The sequence below is a fragment of the Capricornis sumatraensis genome, chromosome 9 (assembly GCF_032405125.1).
Source record: "Capricornis sumatraensis isolate serow.1 chromosome 9, serow.2, whole genome shotgun sequence".
Taxonomy (NCBI): Eukaryota; Metazoa; Chordata; class Mammalia; order Artiodactyla; family Bovidae; genus Capricornis; species Capricornis sumatraensis.
In genome coordinates, this window is record NC_091077.1 from 40,085,207 (window position 1) to 40,096,379 (window position 11,173).

General features: G+C 42.3%; 1 protein-coding gene across 1 annotated transcript; it reads left to right on the top strand.

Moving 5' to 3' along the window:
* The first annotated feature begins 9,970 nt into the window (after positions 1–9,970).
* Positions 9,971–10,918, top strand: LOC138085249 (olfactory receptor 2V2). Its single transcript, XM_068979489.1, has one exon. The coding sequence runs from the start codon at positions 9,971–9,973 to the stop codon at positions 10,916–10,918; it is 948 nt and encodes a 315-aa protein (XP_068835590.1).
* The last annotated feature ends 255 nt before the right edge of the window (positions 10,919–11,173 follow it).

The following is an 11,173-nucleotide window of genomic DNA, read 5'->3' on the forward strand; positions in this document are numbered from 1 at the left end:
GAAGCCCATGGCCTGCAGTGGAAGATCCCACAGGCTCTAAGGAAGGTACCACGTGTCCCAACTAAGGCCCAATGCAGCCAAATAAATAGATAAAATTTTAAAAATTTATCATCCAACCTGGGACACTCCTGAGAGTGAAAGGGAGTGCTATCCATGATTATACTGGGATGACAGGCATAACTAGACCACACTGCAGAGCACCGAGCTTAGATAAACTTCTTACAGGGTTTGGGAAGAAACCCAACTCCCATGCCATCATCTGATTCTCTCGGAGGTGAGTGCTTTTCTTTTCCTCCCACCAGAAGGGCAGGGTTATGTTCAGTTTCCACCTTTGAATCAAGCACAACATCTCACCCAGTACTATGTATATCATAGGCCTCTGGTAGATACAGACTGGCTTTAGAGGTCTGGTAAAGGACAGGTAGAGACCCTATGTAGATCCTGGAGGTCACTGACTAACCACTGAAGTATACCTGTGGTGGGGAAAGAGTATCAAGAAATTTGTTCAACTTCCTGTACCCTGACTCTTCTGTGCCCCTCTCATGACTGAGTTTCATCACACTGTCCCACTGGCCCTTCTTCTGGTCCTGTCCCCAAGCTCCCTGCTTAGTTTTCTTTAATTGTAAGCTTGGGAGCTTCTGCTCCAGGGCTGGAGTATGTGGGCTCTCCTGGGACTTCACAGCTTTACTTTCCTCACTCGGGTTCAATGTTAAATACTTCATGGGCAGTGGAAGACAGTTCTGCAAGCCAGCCTGGGCATCAGCCCATGGAAGGTGGACAGGATTCAGAAAGTGAGTTCAGATACATAGATCCTGACTCTGTTGCCATCTACCCACCACTGTCTCCTTGACTAAGTTCACTTTTTCCACATCTCTTTTTATTAAGAGGAAGCTATTGTCTGTCTGAGCCCCAGTCTGAGCTAGAGAGTCACAGGGAGTCTGCAGGTGACGTGGAAACCCACAGCCTGGCTGAGAGGTTGGTGGGGGCTGAGGAAGGAGGCCAGAACTTGGTGGGGGCAGGGGGGTTCCTCTCTGCCCTCCCTGACTCAGTAAGTGCAAACAAGGGAAGTAGAATGAAACAATTTTCATGCTGGAATTGACTCCACATAGTGTGTGCTGAGTTTGTTTTCCTCCAGGGATCCCACTTAAAGGTGAGTGAGGGTCTTTTTCACGTTACCTCCTTCTCTCCTTGCAATATCTATTATAATTGCTGTTCATTTATGCATTTCTATTTATCAGCAGTTTCTCTTTCTACTATGTTCTGTCTTTATTAGTTTTTATTTTCTTTTTGGCAGATGAGGGGATAGGCATATACCTTCCAGTGTTATGTCTCTTCTCCTTCTTTCTTCTAATCTTATCCTTTGATCTACTCCTCGCTTTTTTTCAACGTAACATCTCATTAGTTTTTTTCTTTCCTGTTTCTCTCTGTCTGGATTGAGGAGCATAGTGATGAGTTGAAGAGTTTTCTAAAGCAGGCAGACAAAAGATGAGTGGAGACAGATGCAGGTAAAAGGGCAGGGAGGAGAAGGGATATAGAGTCACTTTTTCCCCAAAAGGTGACTTGCTTTATTATGTCATTTCTAGGGAGATAAACGAAGCCACTACCCAAACATCTAGAGAAAGGAATGTTATGGTATAAGAAATGAGCATGTGAGATGCCAGAATAATTTCTTGAATTGTTTTGCATAATACAATTAATCATTCAACAAATATGTGCTGAGAACAAAACATATGCCAGGTATTGTCCTAAGAGCCAGAGATCCCACCATGAGCAACAGTGGCATCAGGGAATACAGGTTCTAGTTGGAAAATTAAGAGTGTCCCAAATACAAGTGAATTAAATGTGGCATGCCAGATGGTGTTTAATGCAATGAGAAACACAAGGCAGGGAAACAAAGAGAAGGAAAAAAGAATTTCAACTCTAAATAGATGTGGAAGAAGGTCTGGCTAAGATGGTGAAGAGCATATAAGGGAACAAGGTGGAGTATATCTGGAAAGAACTTTCTGTGAGGAGGTAAAAGGAGGCCTTGCATCCACTTACTCTGTGGATGTGTCTATAAGATGTGTCCACTTACTCTGCTGCTGCTGCTAAGTCACTTCAGTCGTGTCTGACTCTGTGCGACCCCAAAGATGGGAGCCCACTAGGTTCCTCTGTCCCTGGGATTCTCCAGGCAAGAATACTGGAGTGGGTTGCCATTTCCTTCTCCAATGCATGAAAGTGCAAAGTGAAAATGAAGTCGTTCAGTCGTGCCCGACTCTTAGTGACCCCATGGGCTGCAATGTGTCTATAAGAAAGTGGAGGAATAGGATGGGGAGACCACTTTCTCCTCCACAAGTTCATCAAAAAAATCATTTGAATGCTGAGCAACTTCCACAAAACTACTTCTGAACACTGGCAGAGAACACCAGGCACCCAGAAAGGCAGTCCATTCTCTTAGAAAGAAGGTAGGACAAAATATAAAAGACAAAAAGAGAGACAAAAGAGTTAGGGATGGAGACCTGTCCTGGGGAGGGGGCTGTGAAGGAGGAGTTTACACACAGTAGGAAACCCTCTCACATGTGGGTTTGTGGGAAGTTTTGGAATCTCAGAAGGCAACATAATTGGGGAAACACACACACACAGAGAATACACACCAAACTGCAACTTCAGAAAATAGAAGTTTCCCGCAAAAGGCTCTAACCCAACAACCTAATGCACAGCCTGGCCTGCTCACAGAACAAGGATTGAGTGAATACCAAAGGAGAGCCAGCTGGCTGCGTACCAGCCCCTCCCCACTTGGAGGCAGAGTCAGGCTTGTGACAACCAGAACCTGAATGCAAGGAGCTGCTCCAGTCTCAGCCCCAGAGACAGCATATTCCACTGAACTGTGAGCAGGCTCCCAGTTGCTAACCATGTCTTCCTGAGATGCTCAGTGGCCACAGGACTGGAAAAGGTCAGTTTTCATTCCAATCTGAAAAAAAGGCAATGCCAACTAATGTCCAAACTACTGCACAATTGCACTCATCTCACACGCTAGCAAACTAATACTCAAAATTCTCCAAGCGAGGCTTCAACAGTACATGAACTGTGAACTTCCAGATGTTCAACCTAGATTTAGAAAAGGCAGAGGAACCAGAGATCAGATTGCCAACACCCACTGGATCATCAGAAAAGCAAGAGAATTGCAGAAAAACATCGACTTCTGCTTTATTGACTACACCAAAGCTTTTGACTGTGTGGATCACAACAAACTGTGCAAAATTCTTAAAGAGATAAGAATACCAGACCACCTGACCTGCCTCCTGAGAAATCTGTATGTAGATCAAGAAGCAATAGTTAACAAATGGACATGGATCAATAGACTGGTTCCAAATCAGAAAAGGAGTATGTCAAGGCTGTATATTGTCACTCTGCTTATTTAACTTATATGCAGAGTACATCATGTGAAATGCTGGGCTGGATGAAGCAGAAGCTGAAATCAAGATTGCTGGGAGAAATATCAGTAACCTCAGATATGCAGATGACACCACCCTTATGACAGAAAGCAAAGAACTAAAGAGCCTCTTGGATGAAAGTGAAAGAGGAGAGTGAAAAAGTTGGCTTAAAACTCAGCATTCAGAAAACTAAGATCATGGCATCTGGTCTCATCACTTCATGGGAAATAGGTGCGGAAACAGTGGAAACAATGACAGATTTTTTTTTTTTTTTTTTGGCTCCAAGATCACTGCAGATGGTGACTGCAGCCATGAAATTTAAAGACACTTGCTCCTTGGAAGGAAATCTGTGACCAACCTAAACAGCATATTAAAAAGCAGAGACATTACTTTACCAACAAAAGTCCATCTAGTCAAAGCTATGGTTTTTCCAATAGTCATGTATAGATCGGAGAGTTGGACTATAAAGAAAGCTGAGCGCCAAAGAATTGATGCTTTTGAACTGTGGTGTTGGAGAAGACTCTTGAGAGTCACTTGGACTGCAAGGAGACTCAACCAGTCCATCCTAAAGGAAATCAGTCCTGAATATTCATTGGAAGCCTGGTGCTGAAGCTGAAACTCCAATACTTTGGCCACCTGGTATGAAGAGCTGACTCAGTGGAAAAGACCCTGATGATGGGAAAGATTGAAGGAGGAGGAGGAGAAGGTGATGACAGATGATCAGATGGTTGGATGGCATCACTGATGTGATGGACGTGAGTTTGAGTAGGCTCCGGGAGTTGGTGATGGACAGGGAAGCCTGGCATGCTGCAGTCCGTGGGGTTGCAAAGAGTCGGACACAACTGAGAGACTGAACTGAACTGAACTCTGTGGTAGGAACAGAAGGGAGTCCAGTGAAACCTCAGCAGAGGGAATTCCAGGGAAAGCAGAATGAAAGGTTTGGAGGGGGCCAGCCATATGAAAGTCTTGCTTCATTCTTCAAGCATTTTGTCTTTTATTCTTAGGGAGATGTCTTCACCCCAGTGCTATAGACACCAGTGGCAAATAGAATCGGGGCAAGGAAGGAATGGGAAGGCAAGTCCAGTTAGGGGCCATTTCCATTTCCACTGTAGGGGAGCAGTGACGATGATGTGTCCAGATGGGACAGGAAGGAATGAGAAATGGTCCAGCGTGGACATATTTTGGAAGAAGAGCCAGGAGTTTCTGATGTTGGAATGTGTGTGAGAGGAGGAGAGGAGTTAAGGATACACTGTGTGTTTTTCCTAGGCAACTGAACAGATCTTCCATGAACTGATCTGGGAAGAGTGTTTCTCCAGGGGAGACCAAGGGCTCAGGTTGACCACTTTAGGCAGGATGAACCCACTGGACTTTGAAGAAAGATTTTGAGTTCACAGTTGATATGAGAATCAGAGTTCAAGGGAGTCCTCCAGGATAGAGAGATAAATGTCATTAATCAACTATATAGTATTGTATTGGGGGGCAGGAAGAAGAGATGTTTGGTGGTGCATCTTGTTGAAGGTACATGTAGCTGAGTGTCTCTCTCTGCGGGTAGAGCTGAGCATCCTCAGCACAGGACTTCAGCTATAAAATCTGGGTGGAAGTTGTGGGGCAGGAGTGGGGAGGGGAGGGGGCATGACTTTTCAGTTTGTTGGTTAAGCTTGATATAGCCAAGACCAACTAAAGGCTGTTGGAACAGCAATTTGTTCCTGTAGAATCCGCCCCTACCCCACAAAACATGTTCAAGAGTAGTCAATCAAATAGTTTCTTTGCTTTTCTTCTGCTTTTAAAAAATATCTATTTATTTAGCTGTGTTGGGTTTTAGTTGCTGCATGCAGAATCTCCCTTGCAGCATGTGGGATTTTTCGTTGCAGCCCACGGGCTTCCCTTTAGCTGTGGCACATGGGTGCACAGGCTTGGAGCACACAGACTCAGTAGTTGTGGCATGTGGGTTTTCTAGCTGTGCTGCATGGGCTCTGGTGTGCATGGTTCTGCAGTTGTGGAATGCAGACATAGTTGCCCCATGTCAGGTGGGATCTTAGTTCCCCAACTAGGGATCAAACTTGTGTCCTCTGAATTGGAAGGCAAATATTTAACCACTATGCCACCAGGGAATTCCCTCTTCTGTTTTTTCTCTATAAAATTCTTTTTACTGATTCCTATCGATGGAGCACTCCTAACTATTTCTGGTTTGGCACTGCCTGATTGGAATTGATTTTTTACTCAAATAAACTCTTAAAAATTTTAGTATGCCACAGTTTATCTTTTAGAAAAATAAGTGAATATATCATAACTTATAGTTAAGTTCCTGGATGTTATTGTTGGCAAAGACACCTGGGCATGTCTTCTTGGACATGAGTCACACATGCTTCCTCCTCTATGGACACAGCTTAGCAACCTGCCTCCCTGGTCATGGATCTGAGCAGGTCCATCTTAGTTTAGGAAATCATGCTGGGTCTTTGCACAAAGAGCACATCCCATGAAGTCTTCTTGGTTTGTCTTTATAATGAGGTAAGGTAGATGGATATACCCTTCATAAATGTCTCCTAAAGGTGAATATCGTGCATTTGCAGAGAGCATACTTGTCATTTGTAAATATCTGAAAATACTAATACTAATGATAATATTATCATTCACTCTTCCTCAAAGAAAGGTATCTAGTAGTGAACACCTAGTACATTCAGATGATTCATTGCATGCTCTGAATACAGTGGTAACACAAGGGGGGAAAGTAGAGGGCAGCTGTAAAAAGCAAGCATGCATGCTAAGTTGCTTCAGTCGTGTTCAACTATTTGCGACTCCATGGACTGTAGCCAGTGGCTCCTCTGTCCATGGGATTATTCAGGCAAGAATACTGGAGTAGGTTGCCAATTCCTCCTCCAAAGGATCTTTCCTACACAGGGATAGAACCCGCGTCTTCTGTCCTGCATTGGCAGGTGGGTTCTTTACCACTAGCGCCACCTGGAAGCCCAAAAAGCAAGCATCTCCATTAAAGGGAAATCAACAGCACCTAGAGAGTGATTCAATCTGAAGCCCATGGGGCATCCAGCATGGGTTATTTTGCGCTTGAGTAATTAGGATGGTAGGTGTCATTTTAAAGAAATATGAAAAAAAAGACAAGATATTACCTTTCTGGGGTATGTACATAAGAATTAATGCTTAGTTGTCTTCTGTTTCTTGTTTGTCACCAAGAACTGTAATTTTGCATAAATTCTGTAGGGAATTGAAAGTTTGGCTCTAAGGCTAGGTCTGGGTCTTGGGAAGGGTGTCTTAGAGCTAGTGAAGATTTTTTTGTCATTTGGAAAGACAGACAGGCAGATGAATTCTCTGGTTTTTCTATCTCAGCCTCATGGTCATCATTGTCCTCTGCCCAGGTCTTTACCTGAGCTTCACAGGCTGAGAACTGTAATTTAATTTTCATCTAGGTATAGGGAATTCTGGGCTTCCAAGGTGGTTCAGTGGAAAAGAATTCATCTGCTAATGCTGGAGACTTGGGTTCCATCCCTGGGTTGGGAAGATCCCCTGGAGAAGGAAATGGCTACCCACTCTAATATTCTTGCCTGGGAAATCCCATACAAAGGAGCTTTGTGGGATACAGTCCATGGAGTCGCAAGAGTAGGACATGAATTAGTTACTAAGCAACAATCACCATAGGGAATTCTATTTATATTTATACTAACCAACTCATAAGACAGGAACTGAACTATGTTATCATATATTCACCTATTTTGCTAAAAGTTTCTCTGGTGGCTCAGATCATAAAGAATCTGCCTGCAATGTGGGAGATGTGGGTTTGATCACTGGGTCAGAAAGATCCCCTGGAGAAGGGAATGTGTACCCACTCCAGTATTCTTGTCTGAAGAATTCCATGGATAGAAGGGGCTGGAAGGCTACAGACTGTGAGGTCATAAAGAGTCAGACAATTTATTTGAGCAAAAGTCAATTCAAATCAGGCAATGCCAAAGCAGAAGTGGTGTGGCGTGCTCTGTGGACAGGAACCAGCAGAAAGACTTATAGTGTAAAAGCAGAAGAAAAGCAAAGAAATCTAATTGGCTGTACTTAAACATTTGGCTTATTGGAAAAGCCTAGTTACTGTTTGTGTTTGGTTGTCCTTAGGTTTTGATTTCTTAACCTCAAAATATTTAGATCTTAGATTTTTGTTTGCTTCATAGACTACTAAGGCTAATCAGTCTAATGACCTCTCTGCCTTATTAGTTTAATAATGATGAGAGCTATATTTGACAGGAAACTAGTACTGCTTTTGAGCAAAAAAAATCTTCAAATTGTATAAGTCCATATTATGGATCAGAAGGCTATAGAATGAGCCAAGAATTAGAGAAAAAAAGGAATTGGAAGCTCATGATTAAGAATTTTTTCAAGACAAGGTAACTTGCCCTTCTAAGAATATTTTTGCACAAGAACAGTGTGATGTGATATAAACTTTCTAGAACTTATATTATAAAGGCCCATTCTTAAGTCTTGGTTCCACATTTTCTAACCTTTCAACTTCAGGCAATCTAGCCAACTCTTCAGAATCTCAATTTTCTCATCTAAAGAGGGTCTATCAAAAAATATCACTCTACCTTCATTGCAGGATCACTGTGGGAGCAAATGAATCATGAATGTGAGCACTGTGGGGTGCAACAGGTGGATTTATTTTTATGGATTGTGTATTGCCTGACACTAGAACCAGGCAGAGAGACCTCTTCTCGAGAGATAGACAAACAAACTTAACACCCTTGATTCTTTATTCTCTAGACAAATTACAAATCACCATATTTCTTAATGATGCAATCACTTGTTAAAATTAATGAGTCCAGTCTATTTATATCAACAGTCAAAGTTTGAAGTGGAATGTGAATGGTTATGGTACACAACCTCTAAGATGGTCTCAATGATATTCATATCCTCTGTGTCACTCTCCCAGTAACTGGGGGCTGGATTTGATGACTCACTAATAATGAACAGAATTCAGCAGAGCTCATGGGATGTCACTTCCAATATTTGGTTATAAAACTATGGTTTCTATCTAGGGTGCTTGTGCTCTCACTCTCTCTTGCACCACTCACCCTAGAAGCAGTCAACTGCCATGCTGTGAAGCAGCCCTGTGAAAAGGGAGCAAGGCCTGACACAGCCACGAGTGACCTTGGAGTAGAACCTCCTCCACAAATGTCTTAAGAAGACTGCAGCCTGGCTAACCATTTCAGGGTATCCTCATGTGAAACCTTTTATGTCAGCGACAACTAAGTTGCACCCTCATTTCTGGCCCACAGAAACTGTGAAATTATCATTGTTTTTCCTATATAATTTCAAGTTATAAATTTGGAGTTATTTGCTACATGGCACTATACAGTTAATACAAATTTAAAGAGAAAATTCTGTACTGCTTTGCTACTGGTAGAGCCTTGAAAATGCCTGCCTTGGATGTACAGCCCTGGATGGACAAAGCAACAGGTGGTATTTGAAGGTGACTGATAACCTAGAGCGGGTGGGATGGGTTGGAGGTGGGAAGGAGTTTGAAGAGGGAGGGAAACATATATATACATACAGCTGGTTCATACCGATGTTATCCTCCAGTTAAAAATAAAGAAATTTTTAAAAAAGAAGGTGGCTGATGAGAGAGAAGAGGGTGAAATCTAAAAGCTGAAAATGATTTTGAAAACGAAGACAAGGTTATCCTGGTGAGAACATAAGGACAACAAATTTGTGGTCAGAATATTATAATGCTTTTCATTCAGTTGCCTATAATCATTCATTTTATTTTCCTTGGGTTCAGATATTGTCATTATCATCAAGGCAGTGTTGTCTTTTTAAATATGCACAATTTTTATTTCTTGATTTGAAATTTGTCAGTGTAAAATCAGGCCATGTCTCTAGTTCCCTTCCATATAACATATTTAGAAATAAAAAAATCCTGTCCAAAATCAAGAGAAATCCAATTTTCTTTGAGGTGCCCCAAATAAATTAATTAGAAATTTTATCAGACTGTGAGTAAATGGTTCAATCCATGTGAAGACATTAATTATAAAGATTTTACAAGAAAGCTCTTGGATTTCTACTGAGGATAACTGAGGGTATTACTTTGAATTTTTATCAGCCAACTTTTATTGAGGCCCTGATCCTGAGGTTTTTTTAAAAATCTCATTGCAATTGAAAACCACACTTTTTTTTAATTGAAGTATAGTTACTGTACAATATTATGTAAATTACAGATGTACAATCTAGTGATTTACAATTTTTAAAGATTGTATCCATTTGTAGTTATTATAAAATATTGGCTCTATTTTCATGTTGCACAATATATCCTTGTAGTTTATTTTATACCTATAGTTTGTACTTCTCACTTTCCTACCCCTATATTGCCCCTCCTCCATTCTCTCTCCCCACTGGTAACCACTAGTTTATCCTCTATATCTAAGACCTCATTGTTCTCTTGAGGTTTGGGCACCAATCATTTCTTTTCCCCATTGGTCTTATGACTTTTCTGCCAATAAAGACATGTCAGTCAATTCAGTAATTTTTGTCCATGTTCTCAGGTGACCAGGAACATCAGCTGAGCCATGGAGATATGGTTGAATCAATCATCTTCAGATGACTTTGTCCTCTTGGGCATCTTTTCCCACAGTTCCACTGACCTTGTTCTTTTCTCAGCAGTCATGATGGTCTTCATAGTGGCCCTCTGTGGGAATGTCCTCCTCATCTTCCTCATCTTCATGGATCCTCAACTTCATACACCCATGTACTTCTTCCTTAGTCAGCTCTCCCTCATGGATCTTATGTTGGTTTGTACCAATGTGCCCAAGATGGCGGCCAACTTCCTGTCTGGCAGGAAGTCTATCTCCTTTTTGGGTTGTGGCATGCAAATTGGCCTTTTTGTCTGCCTTGTGGGCTCTGAAGGGCTCTTGCTAGGACTCATGGCTTATGACCGGTATGTGGCCATTAGCCACCCACTTCACTATCCCATCCTCATGAGTCAGAGGGTCTGTCTCCAGATTGTTGGGAGCTCGTGGGTCTTTGGGATAATAGATGGTTTGATCCAAATGGTGGTAGTAATGACATTTCCGTACTGTGGCTTGAGGGAGGTGGACCACTTCTTTTGTGAGATGTTATCCTTGTTAAAGCTGGCCTGTATAGACACATCCATTTTTGAGAATGTGATATTTGCTTGCTGTGTCTTCATGCTGTTTCTTCCCTTCTCCATCATTGTGGCCTCCTATGCTCGTATCCTGAGAACTGTACTCCACATGCATTCTGCTCAGGCTGCCAGAAAGGCTCTCGCCACCTGTTCCTCCCACCTGACAGCTGTGTTCCTCTTCTATGGGGCAGCCATGTTCATCTACCTGAGACCTAAGCGCTACCGGGCCCCAAGCCATGACAAGGTGGTCTCTGTCTTCTACACAGTCCTTACTCCTATGCTGAACCCCCTCATTTATAGCTTAAGAAATCGGGAGGTGATGGGAGCCCTGAGAAAAGGGCTGGACCATTGCAGAATTGTCAACCACCACTGAAGAGGTAGGGTATTTTGTGCCTGACTCTGCCACTCTTGGCTTTGTGATGTTACATACATTTTCTATCTGAGTCTTGGTTTTCTCATTAATAATGAGGCTCATGACCCTGAATTTTTCAGGAGGTGTCTTTTAAACTCCAAAGTAATACTTTCTATCTCTGGTAAAACACCAGCTTCCCTCCTCTCAATATTTTTGGATTTTTTTTTTTTTGAGAATACATTGAAATGATGTGCAGAACTTTGTAAGCTCAAGTAC